We start from the raw sequence: 26,128 nt of genomic DNA on the forward strand, positions 1-26,128 counted from the left end.
TCATTCTCAGTTTTAATTTTTAAAAAAATATACTTTACAAAATAGCCGAATGTATGCCCAGGCGTAATATACTGTATGTATCTTACCTGTCCTGGTGATGTGGCCTCTGATCTCTGAACTATTACAGGTTCGTCCCTCAGCCATGACATGCAGGGTGTACATTTCTCCACATGGCAGATGTGTGATATTACAGCTGGTGCCTGGTGTGGTGCAGCAGCTGGTATTACCTCCAGACACCTCCTCCAGCATGGCTTTGTACCTTATCGCACCAGGAACACCTGACCAGGTGACGGAAATTGTTCCGTTTTTACAGTCCACTTTGTCCATAACGTCCTCAGGAGGACAGGGAGCTGTGGAGAGAGAAACGCTTTAAGGTACCGTTTAAAATTTAAAACGAGCCTTCTGACCATAGCACTCATCCTGAACATCCATCCATTCATTATCTATACACCGCTTAATCCCAACTAGGGCTGGAGTCTATCCCAGCTGACTCAGGGTGAAGGCAGGGGACACCCTGGACAGGTCTATCACAGGGCTACACTTAGAGACAGACCACCAAGCACACTCACATTTACACCTACTGACAATTTACAATCACCAATTAACCTCAACATGTTTTTGGACTGTGGGAGGAAAAAAAAAAGCAAAAAAAAGCATACAGCTCACATAAAAACCCTCATGAGGGCCACATGACCAAGAAAAATCACTTTTAACTAACTTTAAAAGCAAAGAATTCTCAAACTTTGGTGTGTTTTCTAGTAGAACAGTCATTGCCCCCAAAAAGTAGCTGATTTTTTCTCCAATTCTACAATTGAAGTGTGTTTGTGAAAGGGTGAACGTGAGGTACATTGTAAATATGAATGAAAATAGCAGATTTTAGGTTTTTCAGATGTTTGTAGAAAAAACTGACACAAACTAAAATTGGTGCAGTCAAACTGTCGTTTAGGTAAAATCTGTACGAAGTAATAACCTTTTTAAAAAATGGTTTGCTATTTATTCATTAAAACATGACATTTCAAACCAATTAAAATATGGCATTCAAGATGAAATCGTAAAATAATAAACTTTTCAATCTTTTTAAAAATATTTTCAACAAAGCAAAATATATTAATAATTCGTGGAGGATATATTTGTGGGCTGCAAGGTGGCGCAGTTGATAGCACTGTTGCCTCGCAGCAAGAAGGTCGCCAGTTCGTGTCCCGGTGGGGGCACCGGGATCTTTCTGCGTGGAGTTTGCATGTTCTCCCCATGCAGCGTGGGTTCTCTCTGGGTTCTCTCTCTTCCTCCCACACAGTCCAAAAACATCCATCCATCCATTATCTATACACCGCTTAATCCTCACATAGCAGGCAGGGGACACCCTGGACAGGTCGCCAGTCCACCGCAGGGCCACACTTAGAGACAGACAACCAAGCACACTCACATTCACACCTACCGACAATTTAAGATCACCAATTAACCTCAACATGTTTTTGGACCGTGTGGGAGGAAGCCAGAGAACCCTGAGAGAACCCACGCTGCACGGGAAGAACATGTAAACTCCAAGCAGAAAGATCCCAGGTGTCCTCACCGGGACGCAAACCAGGGACCTTCTTGCTGCGAGGCAACAGTGCTACCAACTGCGCCACCCTGCAGCCCGTCCAAAAACATGTTGAGGTTAATTGGTGATTCTAAATTGTCTGTAGGTGTGAATCTGAGTGTGCTTGGTTGTCTGTCTCTAAGTGTAGCCCTGTGATAGACTGGTGACCTGTCCAGGGTGTCTCCTGCCTTCGCCCTAAGGATAGACTCCAGCCCCCCGCAGCGCTAGTTAGGATTAAGCGTTGTATAGATAATGGATGGATGGACATATATGTGAAATATTTATGAAATAATTACCTGTTTCAGTTGTGATGGCGTTGCTGGGCGCACTGGTGCATTGCTGGTCCTGAGCCTTCAGAGTAAAGGTGAGATTCTTGCTGCACATCAGTGGTGGCAGAGGGCACATCCAGTCTGAAGTGTAGTTGCACTCAAATGTCTGGACATTACCCTGGCTGTCTGTTGCCATAACAATGTAGTCTTTAGCTCCGGCAGAGTAATTATACATCACCCACGCTGAGTTCATCAAGCAGTCGATCTCCACGTCTGACAGGTGAGGTACACAGGGAACTGGACAGAAAATCAGCATATTAGTTGCACATAGTCCTCACAGTTCTTAAGTGAACAGATTATTTAATTGAAAGTTAAAAAAAAAATAAAAAATTAAGATATATGATTAGAAAGTTAGATAGAAAGATACATTTTTACATCTGTAAGATAAATACAGCTGGTGTCGATTCTTTTTTTCGAAAAGAAATTGTAATAACAGTCAGTAGTCTAAACGGAGAAAAAGAGAAATAAGTGCTATCTGTAGTAGCTCAAACTTCAAAAGCAAAAAATGAGAAATTTGGAATTACTGGTACACATCTGTACTATTAAATACTATTAGAAAAAAACTGCTTTATACCCTGACAGTGACATTTATTAATCTTGAATGCTGACATTAAACCTCTTCAAATTTTTCACTGACATTATTCTTCAATTTTTCAAGTGCTGGAACATCAAGAAGTTTTTTTGGCATCTCTGTGTTGGGTTAACATGTTCTGGTAAAATAGTGCATTGAAATGGCTGCCTCATAAGAATGTAATCAAAAGAATCGCTTAAACAGTCCCTGCCACTATATATGAACGTCTGATCATGAGCTGAACTCATGCCAGGTTTTAATTTTGAGCTAAATTTTTTTAAAAAAGGAAAAAAAAAAATCTTTTCATTTTGACAAATACTCTCAAATGACCAGGATGTGGAAATACACTTGACAAGGCACACGAATGCTGTACGAAAGACGCACAGATGCATTAAGATAAATAAAATAAAATACACACAAGACAACATAAAAAGAGCAGTAAATAGGGTTTAAAAAAGTTAAAATAAAACAGAAGATTAAGCAAATAAATACAAATTACTGAAATAAGAGACTAAAAGAAACGCACATCTACCTCTTCATTTTAGTAAAATACACATATTTCTTACCTGTCATGATCATTTTTGTGTGGCTGTCTTTGCCCACACAATCGCCCCTGGACGGTGTGATGGTGACACTGTACTCTGTCCCGCACTTCAGTGTGTTTAGAGTGCAGCCTCTGTTGGTACCGCTGCAGTTATGTCTGTAACCCATGGCGTCAACTGCAAACACTGTGTACACAATCCCCGGCATGCTGTTGTTCCAGGTGACAGATACATTTCCGGTGCTGCAGTTCACCACAGGAAGGAACGACGGGAGAGGGCAGGGAGCTGAGGAAGAAGAGAAGTTGAGATAAAGATAAAAACATGATTAAGAGGAAAGAGTAAACCTTTGTCATATAAAAAAAAACATTATGAAAGACAACAAGAAACACAGAAGTTCAAAAAGTTTCATGTTCTGCTGGTTTTCTAAAGACTAAGAGGGACTCTTTGTCTTTCAAGTTGTCTGGATGAACTCACAAATTCATGAAAACATACAACTTCATGTTTAGAAGGTTTTCTCACAGCAACACCAGACATACATGCTTATGCCGCTATGTATTTGTAATAAGATGCACTGTAACTACTAAACGGAACTTTTCCCTTACCTGAAGAGATCTGCTCTATGGGGCTGTGGGAGCTGTTGCAAGTCTCATCTTGGGCCACGACTGTAACATTGTAGGTCAGCCCGCACCCCAAGTTCCGTACTACGCAGTGATGCTTGTTTGTTGTGCAGGTGCTGACGTGACCTTTGCTGCTCATCACTGAGGTGTGGAACTTTAAAAAGTGACCAGTCGACTGCCAGGTAACATTGAGGACACCAGACAGACAGTCGAGATGGTTCTGTACGTTCTCTGGTACGCAGGGGGCTGGTTGAAGGAAACATAACTGTTAGTATACAGTGACGTTGAAGGAGATTGCCATGGTTTAGGGTCTTGGTTGTAGTCGTGGTTTCTGTTATGTAAAAGAACCTCCTGTGTTCTTTTGTTTTCTCCCATTTTAATGCATCCCAATTTTCTGATCGTCTGCCCTGTTCGTATTAGTTTTATCTTTGTCTTGTCTTGTAAGGGGTTCTCTGTGTATAGGCCCCATTCCAGTCTCCAACCTACGACCTAAACACGAAACCCTCACAGGCTTAACTGACAACAAAGCTGCAGAGCTTCAGGGTTTGAGTTCACGAGGGCTCAAATTAGTATGAAAGGAACTGGACACACAATCATGACAGCATACATTGATAGAAAACTACGCACTGCACTACAAACAAAAGGGAATTTAGACTTGTGTTTCATTCAGTTGATTATTGTCTGGCTGGGATGCAATCTTTTAGCTGTGAGGCAGCAATGCTAACCACCAACCACCATGCAGCCCCAGGCCAAAAACATACTGATGCTTAGAAATACAAACAACTCTACAAACATGCCTAAAAGTCTGTGATTCTCTGTGTGGAGATTGGAATGAGGCCATAGTCGTGTTTCTCCCTCCTTTAGTTGTCAGTTTTCTTGTGAACCTTCCCTGTGTGAATCACCAGTGGTCTGTGTGTGATACCTTCGAATCCTTTCGTGCATTGTTTAGTTTTTGCTCCTTTTTGGGGATTTTGTATCGTAAGAGCGGACAGCACAGGAAAAGGCAATTGAAATACCAAACAAGAATAAAATAGAAAAGTCAGAGTAAGAAAAATAAATTCACAAAAATCCTGGTCTTAGTTGTATTTTGTTAAATAGACTGTATTATCATGAATCTAATTACAAATGTTGATGTAATAAATATTATTAATATATATGTGTTATACACAAAGAGACCACATGATACGGTGAAATTCATAGTCAAAGTCACTCAATAAATGGTACCTTAATAAGATGCAGCTTTTGTTGAAACCACTACTTATTTTTTTTATACGTCATCATTTGTCTGGAGTTTGTTCTATACCTTATTTTAAGACTTCTCAAGGATTGTTTTCCCATACATTTATATGTATGATGGCTAAATATTAAAAAATGCAAAATAAAAAATGTGTGTATTTTCTAAAATACTGGAAATATGATGCAAATTTTTATATGACTATACTATGTAATTTCTATGATGACATAAACAGAGTATATTGAGTATGTGCTGCTGGCTTTTTCTTTTTGGACACATTTTCAAAATCAGCATCCTGCACAGTTTAATGAGGGAGAAAGTCAGAAATGTAAAGCCTGAAGAAGAAGGCAAGTAAATAAAGTACTAATATTACACCATCAAGCTGTTTACGCAGACAGTAAATGTAAAATGAAATGTATTTAAATTGCTGAGTCAATCATGAGTCACTCAGTTTCCTTTGTAAATAAATACTATAGCTGAGCTGCTTTTCACGGTAAAATTGCATTTTAAACTGACCATACACAAGCCAACTATAACTTGAGTTTAGATACCTACCGGTGTGAATTATTTTTATTTCGCTCTTGGCTCCTTTGCACGTCTCATCAATACCAACAACATAGACCTTGTACTCATGTCCACAGAGCAGAGCAGACATCCAGCAGGTGGTGCCGGTAGTGTTACAGGTCCACCGGTCGCCCTGTGCATTTTCCGCCACAGCCATGTAAGAGACCGAGCCCTGTGAGCCGTCCCATGACACCAAGATGTTGTTTGATTCACAGGACGAGTTGACCTTCACCTGGGTGGGAGGGCAGGGAGCTGGAGGAGTGAAGGAAGAACGGTGAGTCAGGTCATTTACAGGCATCATCAAGTGCATTCAAAGAGTGAAGAGGTGCTTGTATTTTTTTTATTAAATATGATTGAGTAACTGTTGGCATTGCTTTCACATTATTTTTCACTACTTTTCGTTGCTTTAAGTTATACACCACCGGAATGAATGTGTGTGATTTATGGGCGGCTGTGACTCAGGTGGTAGAGCAAGTCGGTCAATGATCGGAAGATTGGCGGCTCGATTCCACCCTGTACCCTGTGTCATAGTTGTTGTGTCCTTGGGCAAGACACTTCACCCACCTTGCCTGGTGTGAATGCATATGAATGGATTCATTGAGGTGGTGGTCGGAGGGCAGAATGGCAGCCAGGCCTCTGTCAGTCTGCCCCAGGGCAGCTGTGGCTACCACTGTAGCGACCTCCACCGGAATGAATGTGTGTGAATGAATAATCGACAGTGTAAAGCGACTTTGAGTGTCTAGAAAAGCGCTATATAAATCTGATCAATTATTATTATTATTATTATTATTACAGCTAAATACAATAATTACAAAACTTTTAAATGACATACTTAATTTTGACACTGGTTAGCAAGCTGGTAGAGAAGCTCAAATAGTTAGTTAGCTAGATTAGAATGAGATAATAGCTGTGAAATAGTTTCATTTCTGGATCAATTCAACAAAACTGATATATGGTGGGAGAAAACACAGCTGCAGTAGTTTAGATATATAAATAATAGTTTGGATGGCGATCTAAAAGTTCATAAACAGATGAAAGAGTCACCATGCTTAATGTAATGACTTTGAACAAGTGAAACAGCTAGGATACATATAGTTCAAATAATTAACAGTGTTAAATGTGTGAAAGGTCCAGCATCTCACTACTGCAAATTTTGCCACTGTACAATATTAATGTTAGTATTCATGACAATTTAGATACATTTTTAAAAAGACAGCTTTAAATACAATGTAACATCCAATTTATAAGAGGTTAAATAAAAACTTTGGCAACATAAAATGTGTTGATGAAGGTTTTTCTTTCACCCATTTTCATCGCTCTCTCGGTTGTTTTACATATTACTCTTTACATCATAATATAAGTCAACCTACCTGTGTTGACTCTGTTGAAATACTGAGCAGGACTAGGGCAGTTCTGTCCCTGTCCAGAGACGCTCACTCTGTAGTTTTGCCCACAGTGCAGAGAGGTGATATTGCAGGAGGATCCATTGGTTGAGCACGTCTGCTGGTGTGAGATGGAAAAGGATTCAGCTGAGGCGCTGTAGTGGAGGATGCCACTTCCAGGAGACCAAGACACATCGATTGTGTTAGTGTTGCAGTCCAGTTCTGTCTTCAAATCACTGTGGGGACAAGGACCTAAAGGAAGGGCGAAAGAGAAAAATAAATGTAGTACAGAAAAGGATATGTGGGTATTCGCTGTATAAAACAAACTGTAATTTTACTATATTGTTCCACGAATGCATTGTAAATGTAATTTTTAACGTTTGCTTAGGTTTTTATAACATACTGTCAGAACCTTTACCTGCTAGTAAAATCAAGTTCTTTAGCACCACCTAGTGACAGCCATAAAAACTACAACATAATCCGTTTATGAAAAGTTTAAATTCATTATTAAATTAGTTTTTTGTCTTTTTGTTTTCTAAAACTTGTTCAACCTATTAAATATAAAATGCAAAAAGAAAAGTGTTGGCGTGTGTCCATCGAAGCTTTGTACTCTCACATAAACAATGACTTAAAGTACCTTTTTCCTGCCTGCACTTTACAAAATTGTATTATTGGACTTAAGCGATAAAGACTTAAGGTTGCTGCCTATTTTTAATTTTTTTTTCAACTTTTTATTTTGCATTTAATATCAAATAGACCAAGGGAATGTTTGTGTAAAAGGATTTTTCCTTAAGGATAACAGCTGGTTAGTTACATAAGTTAGTGTAGCTAGTGTTATACTTACCCAATTCAAAACCATGTTCTTTTTTTAAACTTATTAGCTTAGCTGCTAGTATCAACAAAAGACAAGATAACACTGTTACCTAATGTTAATTATCTCTGGGTTTATCCACATGTTAGAGCCACTTTAAATAATGTAGTAATTTACAAATGTATTTTATGCGCCATATTATTTTCATGGTATAATGCTAACGCTGGTAAAATGCTAATACCTGACGGACCTACGAGCTAACGAGCTTTAACGGTGGAAGGAACCATGCAGCCAAAAATAGAGAGGGGTGTTTCTGTATGCTAGTCAGACTTAGTTATGGATATTTAAACATGCAGAAAAGCACTTTTGGTTTTTAGATTTGACCATATTCCTATTTATAACGCTGAATACCTTTAAGCTTTTTTTTTGTTTGTTTTTTAAATAATAATAATAATTGTGTTAATAAACAGCTCGTCTGGTTGTATGTGGTTACCCGTGGAGGCAGTGGTGGTCTCGCTTTCCATGCTGTCACAGGTGTCATGGTGGGCAACCACTGTGATGTTATAGTCCTGTCCACACGCCAGGTCTATGAAATCGCAGGTGGTGTCGTGATGGTCACAGTGATCGTTGTGGCCGAGACTGCCCAAAGCATAGACGGTGTACGATGTGGCACCACGTGATCCATCCCATGTAACCACGGTGATGCCAGAGCCACAGTCCACCCGTGCTGTGAGTTGTGTGGGAACACATGGAGCTGGTGGGGAACACAATGGGGTCAGTGCGTGTTTTCCAGGATCACTCAGGCTTGAAATGTAATGCCTACACTTAAGTGCCCCATTAAAAATAATCAAATAATGAATTAGATTATATATACTGGTGTGCAGATTGCAAAGACTCTGCTAACCAAGTTTTAAAATTGGAGGGGTTTTTTTTCTGTTTTTAATTGTAATTAATTACTTTTAAGTAGAAATTCTGTTGTGTCATGCAATACAAGTAGAAAATGATCGTTTTCCAAGTCCCTCATAAAATACATTATTTACAATTGAATCTGCAGAATCCCAGTCTCAAAAGCAACTTATATTAAGCTGACCGGAGACTCTAAATTTTCCGTAGGTGTAAATTTGATACAATATCTGTCCAGGGTGTCCATTGACTGTCATCCAGTATAAGCTGAGATTGACTCCTCCTGTCAACTCCTCACTAGATAATCATATTATTCGTATAGTTATAGGATGGATTTTTTCATTCCCATGTAATAAACCAGTTCTTCTGTTTTAAATGTTTCTGAGTTTGGAAAATCACAATTAAACCCGTTGAAACATTCCTAATCAGTAGCTGTGTAACCACGATACTTGATGCTGAGCAGCTTGCTGTACATTGCAGTGTGCGAAATTAAAACTACCTGTTTTGAACTGGTCGGCGATAGCCGCTTCACTCCTGCATGTCTTTGTGTGGCCGACCACATGGACAGTGTATGTCTCCCCGCAGGGCAGCTTGTCGAAGGTGCAGTTGGAGCTGCTGGAGTTGCAGGTGTAGGTCATTCCTCTGCTGTCCACCGCTGACACATGCTGGGTCTGGTCTGGACCTGAGTTTTTCCAGGTGACCAACGCCATATTAGTGCTGCACTGCAAATCCACCCACACGCTGTCTGGTTTACAGGGGGCTGGTGATGAAGAGGAGGATAAATGGGGGGGGGGGTTATTAAAAGTAATGGAGTAACATAAAAAGCTGTCAACTATATAATGCTATATAATGCACCATTTAAATGATTCCCTTTTAGGCTATTATCAAGACATGCATAATAATATTTGCTGTTTCTGAATCTATTTCATAGATAATTTGAAGCACAGGGCCCCCAATATAACTGCAATTAACTGTATTTACACGATTTTGTAGGGACGAAACAAACACAATATGATATGCTAATTAGTGAACTGTGAAGTGAAGGTAGGTGATTTTATTATCTAAGCGAGGCCAGCAGCTTCTGCCTGTTTCCACTCTTAGTGCTGAACTACACTTAGCAGATGGCTGTTGCTTCTCAGTCATCAGACAATAAAGGGGTCTTGTTCTTTTAGGTTGGGACAATCCAAGAGCAAAAAGGCAAATAAGCATCATGCCCTGGTGGTCTAATGGCTTCAGGTACATACTATGTAAACACAAAATTCATAGGACTTTGCGTGTGTATTCCCCACTTTCTCTCTGTCTCCCAATGTTTCCTGTCCATCTCTACTCTGACTGTGAATGTGAAGGTTTCTGAAAATGTCGCACTATTTTCTTGATTTTCAAAAATACATACACATATTGCATTTTACAGTACTACATCAAGAAAAATGACACCAGCTGATTTGTAGTGAAACAAGTTGAAATATTATTCTGTATACCTATCATAGCTGCAAACACTGTCTTCTCACTCTCACTGCTGGCCATATGCATGCAAATTAGCAACGTCATGTTCCTGTTATTATTCAGTTTAATGTGCTGTAATTAATGGGAAAAGCGCTTTTGCATTGAACTTTTGCTACCTGACTGCAGCTTGTAATTAGAGTCAGTGATGGTGCCACAGTCGATGGATGACGTAGTGACAGCGATGCTGTACATGAGGCCACATTTTAGGTTGTGTATGGTGCAGTTGGTGCCTGGGCTGTCACAAGTTTCGCGTGACCCGTCACTGCCGATGGCCATTGCAGTGTAAGTGCCACTGTTGTCAAGGGTCCCCCTCCACTTCACCGCAAAGGAGTTGACGTTGCAGTCCAGCTCTGCGTGCACATTGTCAGGCAGACATGGAGCTGTCGGAGGAGGAAAGAGAGGAGAACTGATTAAGCTGATTATTAGCTATGAATGTCAAAACATAAAGAAACACTGAGAGCAGATAAGGTGTCATTTACCTGAGTCAAAAGTTAAAGTGGTGGATGCGCTGCTGTTGCATGTCTCACTGCAAGCAACCACAACTGCTGTGTACTGATGTCCACAATCCACGCGCACAGAGCAATTTGTTGTGTTGGACCAACAGGTAACTACGGGGCCATGGTTACCGGTCACTTCGGCTTTGTAGGATTTGGCGTGTGCACTCGGTGCCCAAGTCAGTATTGCCATGTTGGTGGCACATTCAGTTTTGACAGTCAGGTTTGTTGGAGGACACGGAGCTGGTAGAGTAGAGAATAACAAACAATCATGATAGGCTTGCACTTCACTGTTGCACTTTATTGTTGTGGCTGCTAAACTGAATATTTTTCTAAGCTACGTGTTTTATGCGTGTTGGTTTTATGGCTTGTTTGTTTTTAGTTTTTATCTGTCGTTTTAATACGAGAATATCAACTGAATTTCATTGTACAATGACAATAAATGTGATTTGAGTTTATGAACAAACTAAATCAGCTGCATTCATAGAACAGACCAAGCCAGGGGAAATTATTGGAAATTATACAGGACAGGAGGTGAAAAAATTTTTAAGACTCCGACACTTATAAGGGCTGTCAGTAAGCTGGAGTTTATAGTGAAATATTATCACTTGAATAAAGATTCTAACTTTAATGAACATAAAAAACATGGGAGGAAAAAAAAGAACATTTTCAATTTATTGCATGAAAATGCAAATGATATGAGCAGATATCCTTTAAAATTGTTCATACACATCCACATGTGTATGTATTTGTAGATTTCAAATGTTTTTGATATTCGAGAGAGTAGATTTTGTCCTGCAGTGCCGCAAATGAGGACGTTATCAGTACGACAGCTAAAACCACTGGAAGACAATCATGCAGTGAGGTAAAAGTTACTACAAAACGTACCTGAAATGAATAAATATTATGTGAAAATTAAGTTATATTTCCATAAAACATAAGAAATATTTTGGTTTGTCATGTAACTATCCACTTAAATACCAAGGAAATGTTGAAGGACCTGAAAAGTTCATGAAGTAAAAATTGTAAGAATTCAGTGTTTATAGCTTTTTAAGTGCAAAAGTTTCTTGCTTATCACCATTTGGCCTGTAGTTGGATAAGACAAGCACTTTTTAAGACATGATCTTGAGCTCTGGCTCATGAGCCTTTTCTGTTTTCTTCTATTGTTTTATATATAACATTTAGCTGAGCTCAGAAGGACAAATAACTGTTGGTACTGTCAGAATGACCTTTTTCCATGTAACAGCTCGGGGTTTCTGCTGGTGAGCGACGGCTCTTGACCAATATTAACCTGTTTCAGTCCATATCGGCTGACTGAAGACGCTGGTGCACTCAGAGTCCCTGGCAGCAACCTTGACAGAATAAAGTTCGCCGCACTGCAGGTCCTTTATCACATGGGATGTCTGTGTAGTGGAGAAGTTTGCAACGGCCCCACTGTCTTCTTCGGAGTAGAGGAAGTAGTCAACACCGCTTTCTGGACTTGGGTCCCAGTGTACTGTGATGTCATTACTGGTGCAGTTTGTCACTCCAGTCACATGAGTGGGAGGGCAGATGACTGACGACAAGAGAGAGGCAGAGAGAGACAGTTGTGTAAGTTAGCTGATTTGAATGTAGATTTTTGCCAGTTAAAACCAGCCAATAATGAGAATTATGAGGGACCTGTTTATTATTACACTGCCTTGAAAAACAATGTAGGTCACACTAAGAACACATTTTAGCTCTTTAATGAGTAGATTAACATTTTGGGGATTACATTGTCACACCGCACTTTTATCTACAAGGTTAAGTATGCAGCTTAAGCCAAGAGGTGTTTAGCTTAGCTTCGTGTTAAGACAGACTAGACTGCCAGCCATGCAGCCGCACTAGATAAAAACCTGTTGTTGTGTTACATATCTGTAGTAATTTGGTATAAACAAATGGCGTACTTCTTTTAAATGAGCTGAATTGACTTTATTACGCTCTTTATTCCACAGTAAAACAATTAATCTATTCCCACCACTTCACTAAATGCATGGTTACAGGAGAAACATTGTAATTTTATTATTTAGATAAACCGTTTAAGTTGCCAACATTATTTTAATGAGTTGATTTGACATAATAACGTAGGTAATTGTATTAACTTAATATTGTGTGGTCTTTAAACCCAAATTTGCATACTAGCTTAAACAAAACATTACATGTAGTAACAGCCAGTGATAGTTATTTGCAGTTATTGAGAGAGCGCGATTGTAACTGTCAGAATTTCACAATATCTTAATATAAGGCACAAAAGTACAGGGCTGATGGATAACTTGTTAAGAAATGGTTATAAATCCCTTTTAAACCCACAAATGGTGTTGAGGGATTAGGGGAAAAAAGAGATTTTAGTAGGTGTAAGTCTGAACACTGGGAAGAGTCATGCTGGTTGTTTTTCTCTGCTTCCAGTCATTAGGCCTGCTGTGAGTCGTGTCAGTTCTCATCTAAGTACTGGAAAGGAAGCAGAAATATCAAACTGATCCTTTAGTTTCTGTAATTCTCTGACCTGATTGGAAAGTGTATGGCATGCTGGGTTTGCTCCTGCAGCCCCTCTCTATGGTGACCACAGTGATGCTGACCGTCTTGCCGCAGTCGAGGTCAACGAGGGAGCAGTATGTTCCGTTGGAGGAGCAGTTGTGGGCATGTCCGTGCATGACGGAAGACATGGCCGTGGCCACATACATATCAGCTCGTGGGGCAGCGGTCCAGGTCACGTGGCCCACGTTACCGACACACTGCAGGGTCGCGTGGACGTCGGTGGGAGGGCAGGGACCTGCAAGAAAGATGGCAGAAGGGAAACACGGGAGTTTGAAGAAAAGTAAACATGCGCCCAGTGTTTGAGTGTTAACATTAATCCCTTTCTCCACATGTGCTCGCGTGTTTTTTTTCTTTAGCTCCCCTCTATTCCAGTGCATTATTTGTACATTCAATGCCATTTAAAAGCAACTAAAAGTATTTTTCCCTCAGTTTCAGCCACTAACTGCAGACCTGTGATGTTAACATGAGATGTTATTCGGCACTAAATAGAGGTTTTCAAAATATGGTGGCAACTGCTACTGCAAAAAGGGTTAAAATACTAAATTATACATGTGACAGTTACTTCATATTCCATACAGTTATAGCCAAAATCAACACTATGACACACATTAGAAATATAAGAATCTAGTGGTACATCATCTAGTGGTACATCAACATTCGGTCTTGGCCAAACAAGAACAATGACACACTGGGCTCCAAGGCCTTTTATGTTATTTGGATTATCTGTATTTGTTTCCTTTACTTTAAAAATATATAATGACAATTGATTTTTTTTTTTTTTTTGAGGATGAAGTTGATCAAAAGTGCATTTTTAAAGTTCCTTCTCACCTGCAACGTAGGTGTATGAATTGCTCTCACTGCCGGTGCACCACTTAGAGGAGGGGGTGACGGTGATGATGTAGGTCTGAGCGCAGTGCATGTTGGGTAGATGACAACTCGTGCCGTTTGTGATGCACTTCTTGACGTCACCATCTCTGCCGTTCGCCATCACGGTATAGGAATCTGCACCGGGACTTTGCTGCCAGCTCACCGCCGCCGTGTTGTTGTCACACACCAGGTATGCGCTGAGATCCATGGGAGCACAGGGGGCTGATGGGAAAATGAAACGCAGTTGGTCTTGTGGTTTTTTACGGAAAGGCACAAATAGCATAATTAACTCTGTAAAAGCCAAACGTAGAAACAAATAAGGAGGGGGGAACTGATCTCTAAGATATTATTGCACGAGGCCTCTAATGTAGAAATTACCAGGTTTTCAGTGTTTTTTTACATTTTTATAGTACATTTAGGGAAATGTGATATTAGCTGGTCCCCATTTAGAGCAGAATTCCTGCACTTGTACTCATTTTGTGTGAAAAAAAACCCTCAGAATGGACCATTTGCAGGTTCTGTTGCATGTGTAGCTCCTAACAGTATTGTTCACGGATTATAATGCGTCTAACATGACAGTGCCACAGACCGTTGTTTTCCTCTGAAAGTTTTCGATTTTGTTCAATTCAAAATCACTCTCTCCTATTTGGTTAGCTTGCACCCCAGCCCCTCTCATGTAGAAATAAATGGCAGACTGCAAAGAAGCTGCTCATTCTTTGTTTTAAGGGTTAAACGTGAAAATTATGTGAGTGTGTTACATGGTGACATAGACAAGCAGAAAAGACTGAACTTAAAACGAGGCATTTCAGACACATAATGTGTAATGCTTAACTTGCTTTGGTGTGGACTTTGGGCTTTGTAAGTTTGCAGATGTTTCACATGCACAAAAAGGAAAAGGAAAAACTCCAAAAGCATCTACATGCATGAGTGAAGGGAAACCAAAGGATGCCAGAAATGGTGAAAAAAAACACGTACAAATGCAAAAAATTAGAAATATATATCTTAGACTCAAAAGGGACTGTCAAAATGTCAGGGATACCTGATTTGTATTTAAAAAATAAACAAGTCTTGCAAACAATAATAACTGAAATGTAATAAAAGCAGAGAGTAAACCCGCAGACACTGACCCACCCGTCACCTGTATCTACACACACACCTGGCAGGCCCTCCCCCTCTTACCGGTCTGTATCTGCGTTACACCAGGCATGCTGCTGTTGCAGTGATCAGCCACCGCTGTCACTTCGATATGGTACAGTTGACCGCAGAGCAGCCGGGACAGGGAGCAGTCAGTCTTGTCGGTGCTGCAGTAGGTCGCGTGGTTCCCAGAGTGGGCGTGGACGTAGAAACCCTTACTGCCCAGAGTCTCGTCCCAGTTCACGAAGGCAATGCCAGTTAGACAGTCGTATGTGTGGTCCACGTTTGCAGGTGTACAGGGGGCTGTGAGAGAAGAATACAGTCAGTTCATGAACACCTTACTGCAACCTAGACCTTAGTTTATCCTCAACTCTTTATTAGCTGGATGTCCTCACAGACGGAGACTGTCTTCCCTCTCTAATGATGTAATGACATTTCAGCTTTATAGGAAATAAAATCTGCTAAAAAGCAAAAAAAATATTCTCTCTCAACTCATTTTTAAAGTTTGTTAAACCTTCCTCATGGTCTACAATCTCACCTTAGCAGCTACAGAGTTGTAAAATTGACCAAGTACACCGAATTCCTCCTCTGAATAGCAACCATGCAGCCATGGTTTAGTGACTATCCAGGCACAGCAGATATATCAAGCTTTGGATATCTTATGTTGTGTTTTGTGAAACACATTGGTTAGTTCTCATCCTAAAACCTACTCTCTTAAAATGTGAAAGCAAAAGGTAGAATTTCAAAATACAAATGAGTTTGAAAGCTTCGTAGCCAAAGAGGGAAATAGTGATTCAATTATCCTAGTCCTTATCCTGCATACAATACTAGCACAGACTACTGCATTGCAATAGGAAAAGAGAAATATTACTCTTTTATCTCCATGTTCTCTACATAGATCATCAACTGATGGGGATGCAGGACCTTTTGACGTGCAGCCACATTTGCTCATTTGTCCACATTCAAGAGCCTTTGCTGAATTCTCATTTTAAAATTAGTATGCTGAAACATTTTAATTTGTCTGCTGTCAAATGAGCAACTAAAGTTAACTGTGCAACACCATGAACACAAAATACTGAACTGAAGACATACCTGTGACAACCTCAAAAGCAGTGCTGGGTTTGCTCAAACACTGGGCTCCCTGTGCAACAGCATGGACGCTGTAGGTGTGCCCACACTTCAGCTTGTCCAGGTAACAGCTGTTGTTGGTGGAGGAGTTGCAGGACTGCATGTCTCCCATGCTGGAGCTTGCATATACCGTTACATTGATGGCATCGTCGTCTTTATCCCAGGTGACGCAGGCGTGGTTGTGGGCGCAGTCGAGGGAGTGGTTGTGGATCATGGGAGCACAGGGGGCTGGACACAATGACACGCATTACAAATGTGTCTGTTACAGGAGTCTTGGGTGACTTGTCGATGCGCTACAATCATCTCTAACTTTAGATGACATCCGAGAGCTAAATGTGGTTCATTCTTAGTTTTCTTTCACTAAAAGGTGCATTTTTGGTTTCATTTCAGCTTTAAAACGGTTTAAAACTGTCATAAATGAGTACCACGACAAGACCACACTTCTTTATGAAATTAATTTTACAACGTGAAACTTTTTGCTTGATCAAAGTTTTCATGTTGCAAATATATCCAATAAAGTTATATCTAATCTAATATGTGTCATTCCACTTAAATGTAATCAAATGTGCTTCCAGATAGGAAAGATTATTCCTGTACACTGCATCTGTGGTCCTGATTGCTACTGAATCAGTACAAAGTGTGCTTTTATTCTTTTTAGTTGTGGCAGCCACTTTGGAAAAAAAAAAAAAAAGAAAGGTTGGGTGGATTTAAATAGTTTACATTTGAATTGCAGGATTTTTCAACTTAAAATGTTTAAATTTGACTGCATATATGTCAACATTTCAGCATATCTCCTTCAGAATTTCATTCCTGGCAGTCCGGAGACTTTTTTTTTTCCATTTGCACAAGTCATGTATTCGACATGGAAACCACGTTTGCTCTTAATAATCTTAAAATGTGTTGCTTAGTTAATCATAAGATTACATGAAGGTTAAACTGAAAATACCTGTTGTTAGATAGGTTCTGGCGAGCATGGAGCTGTTGCACTTTGCATCTCCTGCCAGCACAGTCACGCTGTAGTCCTCCCCACACTTCAGCCGGGTCAGTTCGCAGGAGGTAGTGCCATTGGATTTACAGTAGTCCATGTGACCGTTGGCCTCGGCGATGACCTTGTAGTGAGTTGCTCCAGCGCTGGCATTCCAGGTCACCGTCGCCACACCGGAGACGCAATTCAGAGAAGCAAACACGTTTGTTGGGTCACAGGGAGCTGCAGGTTAGCGGAGAAACGGAGGATTATGACTCATTTGTTTGATCGAAAGCATTATTTTTAACTTGTTGCCAGCTTTGTTCTCAGTGTAGCAGCGACTCTACTTTTGTCAGCAAGGATTTAAAATATTTCACCTACAAAAACTCATTCTGATCCTCAACAGGAGCTTTCAGGAAAAAGGAACACCATGGTGACTTTCATGCTCTTAAACAAAAGATCCACCAGAATTTAGTTACTATAAAGATAAAACATTATACAGAAGAAGTAATGAACTGAAATTTAGCTGTCAAAGTTTAAATCATTTGAATATTGTCAACAATCTAATAAAAGACCATAACCAGCAATGTTAATCCATCTCTGGATACTCCCTGTTGTCTGAAACAAAATGCAAAACTTTTTTTTTTGTTGTGGTTGTGGTTTTATTTATTTATTTAAATTGGACAGTTTGAAGCAAATATCGTTAATAGTGATGTGTTTTTGGTATTGTTTGAACAACAATGAAGAGCAACGACACAATCCATCACTGTTTTTGGTCTTTCTATGAGATTCTTTGACAGTGAGAAAACATGGCCTTGCTCTTTAATATTTGCTTTTTTTCAAAAATAAAAGGCTCAGGTGTACTAGTTTACCAGTTGTCGCTGACATCATGGCACTCTTCGAGCTGTTGCACCTGTCACTGAGGGCCATCACACTGAACATATAGGTCTGAGCACACTGCAGATGAGGGAAGAGGGAGCTCTGGTTCTCTGTGCGACGGTAAGTAGAGAAACCTCCGGGTCCTGTCACTAAGGTCTTGTAGGACATTGCACCAGCAGCTGCATCCCAGGAAACGTTCAGCGTGTTAGTGGAACAGTTCACCATGCCTTGGACCTCCATAGGAACACATGGAACTGCAAAAGAAAATATGTGAGCGGTAAAGAGGCAAAAACGTCTTTAGCATAACACCCTGCTCTGCTGGGTTAACTGACAAATGTACCTGAGTTTACAATCTCTGGGTCGCTGCTGGGTCCTTCACATGTGCTGCTCATGGGGGTGACTGTCACAGTGTACTGCTGTCCACACTGTAGAGTTGTGTTACATCTGGAACCCTCTGTGACACAGCGAAGTACGGTGCCACTTGCAGTCATGGCGGTGACGCTGTAGTTGACTGGCATGGATCCGGGCATCCAGCTGACCATCAGTGTGTTGTTAGTGCAGTTGAGGGTTGTGCGCACATTCTGAACAGCGCAGGGGGCTGGTACAGGAGGGAAACAGTTACACTCAGGCATAGTTTGCAAATTTAGGATAGCAGTAGTGGTTGCTAAATGTGATAGAGTTAGCTGTTTGTTTTTTGGTCACTTGATGATGGACAAGCTCCACAGCACAAATGTAGATTTCTACATGTTTCTAGGAAACCTCTGAGTTTCCATAAATCATGACAAGTGGCCTTTCTGGTCTCTTTAAGTTCTCCAAAAAAAATAAAAACAATTAACATTTAATTTAGTTCTTGGCTTCTATGCAGATGACACCACATTTCTATTTAGTAGCTGTGTCAGAGCTTTCATTTATCTCACAATTTAACTCAACAAAGGGAGTTTTATCAGCTGTCATACACTTACATATGTTTATATTTCCATTTGTACATTCACAGTTGACCGAAATGGTCTTTGTTTTGATCAATGAATGATTTAGAACTATACATTCAGAGCTCTATTAGGGTTAGGGCCATGTATTTTCATGCACCACTCTATGCAGTTAAAATAGGGAACTCAGTCTCAACCGTTACACTAAAGTGCTCCAAAAATGTTAATTCTATGGCTAAAATGTCATAACAAAAAGGCAGACTAGGCTGAGAGAGTGTTACATGACTGATGCTTCTGATCAGCTACCAAACAGATTTTTTGATAATATTGTTTTGTCAACGGATGTTTTTGGATTTGGAGTTGTAGGGTTTAGGGAAATATGGTAGGAGGACTAAAATAACAAAACTAAAACAGATAATGAGAAGAAAAAAGCTGAATAGTAAGACATAGACACATAATTAAATGGGAAATGTTGACATAAAGGTGCTTCTGTCTCTCACCAGTTGTTTGGACGACCGGCTTGCTGTCAGGACTTTGACATTCACCGTCTGAGGCCGACACGGTGAAGGTGTACTCCTCACCACAGTGCAGACCCGTCAGAGAGCAATTGAGTTCCATTCCTTCATCACAGGTCATGCGGTCTCCACCTGTGCTCACTGCCTGGCCAGTGTAATATATTGCATTGGGGCTGCTCTTCCAGGTTAGCATGGCAGAGTTATTGCTGCAGTTCACTTTGGCCATCAGCTCAGTGGGAGGGCAGGGTTCTGCAGAGGAAGCACACAGAGCACATGGTTGTTGAGAGCATGTCAGCATTTCACAGTTACAAAACCGATTTTTCTGCCAGTTTGTACCTGTCAGTAGCTTCACAGCAGGGCTCTTCATGCTGCTGCAGGCGTCATCCATAGCTATCACGCTGACATTGTAAGCTTTGCCACACATTACGCCCTTCATCCTGCATGACGTGATGTTGGATACACACTTCATGGAGTTGCCATCTTCATCCATGGCAGTTACCGTGTAGTTTTTGGCACCACGACTTGCTTGCCACATCACGTCCACAAAACTCTGGCCGCATTTTCTCTTGATTGTCACATTCGTGGGCACACAGGGCACTGAAGGGGCAAAAACATGCAACCGGTTCAATATATTTACATCCACCGGTCGTGTTCTGAAGGAGCTCAGTATTATAGTGCAGCGTAGCTATCAATACATGACAATGTATTCCTCCCCTTAAAAATAATGTTTGCTTTCTTGGACCTCCTTTACTGACTTAGTAAAAATATTAGTAAATTAAAAGTGAAAAGACAAAATGCACAATAAAGCCATTAATCTACAACAGTCACTGTCTTACTTGCATTTCATTAGTCTTATTTTCTCTTTACAAGTATATAAATCTAAGCTGATACAGAATCGGAGCTTAAGCCACCTGGTTCTCTTTAACAACTGAAAGCAAAAACCTGCTGGTGGGTTTGAAGTGCACTGTATTTTTTTTTTAAATCACCAAAATTACATTACATTATTAACATAAATTTAATTAGAGTCAAACAACAATATTAAAACAGCAGGAATTGTTCGTTTATCAACTTTATTAAACTATTAATCTGTGGCATGCTGTTCTGTCAAGAAAATTGACCAAATCTAAGCTTGTAATCAAAATATTTCATTCAATTTAATTAAAATTTAATCAAATCATTCAAATTTATTTTACGTTTTTTGTTCTCAAAATAACCCAAAACATTTAACCATAATAAATATGTGAATAAAATAGTATTATTTTGGCTAAAATAATTAATGTGAAAAACAAACTATGTTACTTGGCACAACCAGAAAGCAACGATTGACTCAAGTGTGAGTAACAGTCCCATGACAAAAATTCAAGGATCTTTTGGCTGAACTGGGTTGAACTGCAGGCTGTGTATACGCAGAGCATAAAAGGAAATGAGTTTGGAAGCAAATAAAATGCATATAATCAGATATTTATGAGTGTCGGTAGACCAGTTTCCCCCCCCCCCAGTATTGGTAACACTTGTGAGCATCTCGAAAAATGTAAATTTTGATTTGAGTTTTTTTTTTTTCCTTTTTCTTGCATTTTTGGAAAATATGTAACCAAAAAATGAATCTTTTCCTCCTCCTTCTTCTTCTTCTTCTTCTTCTTCTTCTTCTTCTTCTTCTTCTTCTTCTTCTTTTTAAAAAAGATTCATGGCATTCTAACTGCACACGAGACATTTTTGAGTTCTCTACACGTCTAGTCATGGTTGTGTTCTGTTTCCATAGAGATGCAGGACTTTATATTGCAGTGAAAAATTAGCCCACAGTGTGTAAAAATATGACAAGAGCAAAAAAACATAGGGTTTAACAAAACATCAATATGTTTTTTCTATCTGGGAATTTTAGAACTTTAACAAACAGAATCAGTTTGGATCAGCTTCATTGATTCAGCTTCTCCACTTACCATACAACACACACACACACTAGTGTCACATTACTAACAAAAAGGCTTTACAGGGTTAACTTCTCTGACCTTCCTTGAAGTATGTCTCTGATGAAAGACTGACGCAGCTCTCATTGACGGACATCACCTCCACTTTGTACTTCTGCCCACAGTGCATCGTGTCCACGCTCAGCTTTGGCTCTGTGGTATTATAAGTCATCTGCATGTTTCCATCTGAGATCACAGTGATGTAGCCTTCTGCGTTCCAGGTCTCTTTCCAGCTGATGGTGGCTTCACCGGACATACAGTTCACGCTGGCGTGCAGGTTGGCAGGTCCGCAAGGAACTGCACAGAGAGAAGACGGATGGGTGAAGACAGGCACCGAACACATGAGGTGGTGATTCTAACAATGTGAACATGCACTAAATTATCTTTCATGTGACGTTGTATTCAAATCTTATGCTTCTGTCAGCCTTTGTAGGTTGAGCTAGAATTCAAAGTAGAATTCCAGATCCTGATACAGAGGCTACAAAGATGGCAACATATCCATAGTCAGGGTGTAATGATGATCAGAACCATCATAGTATAAATGAAAAGCCAATTTTGCAATCAGTGTGTTAGATTCTTGACCTGAAGGTGGTGCCAGAGGAAAAGCCATTCTGTTACGGTAAATCAAATGAGTTTACAGAGGGCTTTTTAAGTGCTACGCTGCAAGTTTGTTAGCCACAGCTGTACCTACACTGAGCTAAACTAAACTCGATTTTTGCACAGGGTGCCTCCACATGGCAACAAGTAATAATGCAAGCACCATCCTCCAGGTCCAGTTAAATCAAATAACATGGAGCAGCTGCCTAATGAATCTGAGTGCACATAAACTTAGCTTGCTTTTTCTTATTAATAAGTGTTAAATTCTGGAGTAGTATCTGTATGTAAATCCACCTACGGGATAAGTGAGGCAATAGCTTACCTGAAACTGTCCAGACCGTACTTTCAATTCATTTAATTTTGAAAAGGTATATTCACAATTCTAACTACTATTATAAGCCATATTTTAAACTGTTTGTGCTATTTACCACCCTTTATGCATTTTTCTAAAGCTTCACTGATTTGGGTGAGCGACACGGTGACATGAAGGCAAGTCAGAATGTATGTGAATGTTAAAGAGCAGAGAGTTTCTACCAGAATCCATGTGGATGGGCTCAGAGGATATGCTGCACATGCCAACGTGCTGGCTGACTGTGACGGTGTAGTACTGGCCACATTTCAGGTTGGGTATTGTGCAGTTGGTTGTAGTGGAGCTGCAGCTGAGAAGTCCGTGATCTTTATCCACAATGGTGGCGGTGTAGGAGTTTATGTTGTGTTGGCCGTGCCATGAAATCAGAGCCTCATTGGCTGCACAGTCCAGGTACGAATAGAGGTCATATGGTGGGCAGGCACCTGGAAAGACATCCCAATGAAACAACACATTATTAGACTCATATATTTTTAAAAAAGAAACACTGATACAGAATTTAGTCATGCTAATCAGGACTTATGGCACTAATACATTCAGCAGATGTATATCCATAACAGATTTTCTTTTTAAAATATGCAAGATACAAGTGATGGTGGTTCACAGGAAGGACACGTGTCTTTCCTTACCCCTACCATACCTGTCTCTACGGTGACCATCTCGCTCACAGAGCTGTTGCACATGAAGTTGGAGGCGATCACATAGACTTTGTACGTGGTGCTGCACTCCAAGCCGTGCATGCTGCAGGACATTTTTATGGAGTTACAGCTGTGAATGACGCCATTGATGTCCTCCGCAATGGCGACGTAGAACAATGCGGGGTAGATACTGGTCCAGTTCACATTGATGGTGTCGATTTTGCAGTCCTTCACAGCTGATATGTTCTTGGGAGTGCAAGGGACTGGAGGAGACGGAGGAGATCAGTTAATAATAATTCCACCTTTAAACCTTGTGGCAGCTGTAACCAGAATGGAGGGAGTCAATCCATTGCGAGGTTAACAATTACAACCATGATTATTAATCTCAGTAGAAAATTACTTTCTGACTATTTTCTGGACTTTTGGATTATTAAAGTCGATGCCTTTAGGGAGTTTACGTTTACCAGCTAACAATCATAAACCTTAAGACATTCAAATGAAACAAACTATAAAAAGCAGCAAACCCTTATGTTTCTCATCAAGATAGTGAATGTTTGTTCTGTTACTAAGATTATTCAGATATTCATTGTCGTCACTGCAGAGAGCAGAATTACTGAAACCTGACCTTTATTAGATGTGTAATATCTAGTGGTGGAATGTACTCCTAAATTATTCTATGCTTTTTACACCATGGCATTTACAATAATGTGCAAAGCAACATGTAGTTTATATTTCACATATAGATCGTGTATCAGCAGCCTATTAGAGAGAATCCAACAGTATAAAAATGTTTAAAAGGAACTCCACCTTTACTAGTTACAGCATTAAAATGTACAAATTAATTAACAATAATTTCATGTATATTTATAAGACTGGCTGCATATTGAGCTCTTTTAATGATACCTTTCCTATTATATAGCGCCTCTGCTCCTTTACTTAATTGGGATTTGTTTAGTATTATTTAATGGCACGAGTACAGCATGTAAGTGCTTCTTTCACTCTGGCTGATGTCTAGTAAACAGGCTCTGACAGGTTTTCCTCACCTGTCTCAGCAGGATGACCAAGCTTTTCCGGACTGGAACACTCATCATCATAAGCAGTGATGCTGATGGTCAGGTGCTGCCCACAGGGGACACCCTCCATAACGCAGCTGTTGGTACGTGTGCTGCAGCTGTAGTTGCTGTTTTTCTTGTTGCCGGTGGCATTCACAGTGTAGCGTAGAGCTCCCTCAGCATGGTCCCACTTGCTGAGCAAAGCATCGGAGCTACAGTTGGATGATGTTTGCAGATTCTGGGGAATACAGGGTGCTGGAGGAATAACGGATTGAGTTACTTTACAAAATTGTAAATGTTTTACATGCAATGTGTAAAAGCTAAAGCAAGCTGAAAAATGTAGTAACAGGAGAAACATATATGTATCACTGGTAGATTTTATAATTCAACAGACATCTCTGTATTTGCTAGTATTAGTTGGATGGGATTTCCACCAGAGGGTGCTCTCACAAGCTGGGCCTGAATTCAGTTTAGCTCCTCACTTGATGGCATTATTTAACACTTCTTGAATGTCCTTGCAGTTCAGTAAATATTTGAATACTTTTTAGAGACCTAAAGAGGTAAAACTGTCCAAAAAATAGAAAATGAATAGAAAAAACAAATTGGTGTTAAGTTCCATATAACTTCAGATGTTTGTTGTCATACCTGTGCGAATACCCACAGTGGAGCTGATCTCACTTTTGCAACCCTTTGACATAGCGTAGACTGTGAAGTCATAGTGTCGTCCACACACTGTGTGTGTGAAATAACAGGAGTTTTTGTCAGTCAGGCAGTCCTGGACCCCTCCCTGGGAACAGAGGAATCACAAACATATTTAATATATACACTCTAGTAATTAAGTCTTTAGAGGCATGGAAAATGATTATTTGCTGTCTCAAAAAAAATTGTACACACTTTTATTGCCCTTACAGTCTGTGCCCCTCAGGTTGTAGCATATAGTCACATCACAGACGTAACCACTGGTTAATTAACTAGGAATGACGCGAAAATCCAGAGTGTCGATTGTAAAAGACTTACTCCTGTTCTGACACCATTTATAGAATCTATAGAGACCCTTCTAACCATCTGGATGAAAAATGATTTTTATCCAATCCAGCAAAACAAAGTTCTTCAGTGGCTGTTTTCCGTACAGGTACAGACAATGCAAGGCTAAAAAACATTTTTTTGAATCATCATCAACATTTTTTTATCCAGATGATTAGAAGCGTTTGCAGGATTGTAGAGATACCATCAGAACAATGGAAAGGTTAGCATTTACTAAAAAAAAGTTTTGCATGATTACAGATATTATCTATCAAAATCACAGAAAATAGTATTGATTTACATGTTGCCTGTTAAAAAAAAAGCCAAAAACAGTAAATAATGTCCATATCAAAAATCCGAATTTTTACAAAAAGAAATTCAGTTATTTTTGTACAATGTGTTCTTATAAAATTACACTGTTGTACTGTATCTAAATCCAGAATGTCTTTTTTTTTTTTTTTTTTTTTTTTACAGATAATTGCCATTATCTTTGGTGTTTTACCATTTTTAAAGATGAGAGTATGCCACTGTATTTAAAAAAAAAAAAAGAATTCTGGCACACTTTCTGCCAGATTTTGATTTATATATATATAGTGCAGAAACAGTCAGCCTTCTTTACAAAGGTTAAAAAAAAAAAAAAAAAGAGGCCTGCTAGAAATTCTCAGCTCGCTGATGAATCTTTCTCATCATCTTACACTCAGCAATAACTTTTTTCCTATGAATAAGGTGAGTGTAGTACACACTACCTTAGAGTCGACTGCTTGGGCCTTGTAGTGGTCTGTGTTGTTTGTGTGGTTCCATGAAAACAAGATGGCATGACTGGTGCATTCTCGTACCAACTTTAGGTTGGTGGGAGGACAAGGGACTGAAGGAAAGAGATATTTATACAGTTATTTGATAGATAGATAGATAGATAGATAGATAGATAGATAGATAGATAGATAGATAGATAGATAGATAGATAGATAGATAGATAGATAGATAGATAGATA

The 26,128-nt window shown here is 39.8% G+C and overlaps 1 protein-coding gene across 1 annotated transcript in view; it reads right to left on the reverse strand.

The window, feature by feature from the left end:
- Nucleotides 1-26,128, reverse strand: part of fndc7b (fibronectin type III domain containing 7b) — a 53,117-nt gene that overhangs the window by 21,102 nt on the left and 5,887 nt on the right. Inside the window, exons 7-32 of the mRNA XM_008294667.1 lie at nucleotides 25,883-26,001; nucleotides 24,759-24,900; nucleotides 24,105-24,368; nucleotides 23,064-23,324; nucleotides 22,591-22,848; nucleotides 21,502-21,756; nucleotides 19,832-20,092; nucleotides 19,481-19,744; nucleotides 18,395-18,652; nucleotides 18,048-18,308; nucleotides 17,158-17,418; nucleotides 16,176-16,439; nucleotides 15,129-15,386; nucleotides 13,911-14,171; nucleotides 13,051-13,317; nucleotides 11,821-12,084; nucleotides 10,515-10,772; nucleotides 10,152-10,415; nucleotides 9,032-9,292; nucleotides 8,123-8,383; nucleotides 6,807-7,070; nucleotides 5,428-5,688; nucleotides 3,624-3,884; nucleotides 3,046-3,306; nucleotides 1,876-2,145; nucleotides 87-350 (exon numbers count right to left, since the gene is read on the reverse strand). Coding sequence (XP_008292889.1) covers nucleotides 87-350; nucleotides 1,876-2,145; nucleotides 3,046-3,306; nucleotides 3,624-3,884; nucleotides 5,428-5,688; nucleotides 6,807-7,070; nucleotides 8,123-8,383; nucleotides 9,032-9,292; nucleotides 10,152-10,415; nucleotides 10,515-10,772; nucleotides 11,821-12,084; nucleotides 13,051-13,317; nucleotides 13,911-14,171; nucleotides 15,129-15,386; nucleotides 16,176-16,439; nucleotides 17,158-17,418; nucleotides 18,048-18,308; nucleotides 18,395-18,652; nucleotides 19,481-19,744; nucleotides 19,832-20,092; nucleotides 21,502-21,756; nucleotides 22,591-22,848; nucleotides 23,064-23,324; nucleotides 24,105-24,368; nucleotides 24,759-24,900; nucleotides 25,883-26,001 — 6,543 coding nt within the window. The remainder of the gene's footprint in view (nucleotides 1-86; nucleotides 351-1,875; nucleotides 2,146-3,045; nucleotides 3,307-3,623; nucleotides 3,885-5,427; nucleotides 5,689-6,806; nucleotides 7,071-8,122; nucleotides 8,384-9,031; nucleotides 9,293-10,151; nucleotides 10,416-10,514; nucleotides 10,773-11,820; nucleotides 12,085-13,050; nucleotides 13,318-13,910; nucleotides 14,172-15,128; nucleotides 15,387-16,175; nucleotides 16,440-17,157; nucleotides 17,419-18,047; nucleotides 18,309-18,394; nucleotides 18,653-19,480; nucleotides 19,745-19,831; nucleotides 20,093-21,501; nucleotides 21,757-22,590; nucleotides 22,849-23,063; nucleotides 23,325-24,104; nucleotides 24,369-24,758; nucleotides 24,901-25,882; nucleotides 26,002-26,128) is intronic.

The sequence above is a fragment of the Stegastes partitus genome, unplaced genomic scaffold (genome assembly GCF_000690725.1).
Source record: "Stegastes partitus isolate 25-593 unplaced genomic scaffold, Stegastes_partitus-1.0.2 Scaffold983, whole genome shotgun sequence".
Lineage (NCBI taxonomy): Eukaryota > Metazoa > Chordata > Actinopteri > Pomacentridae > Stegastes > Stegastes partitus.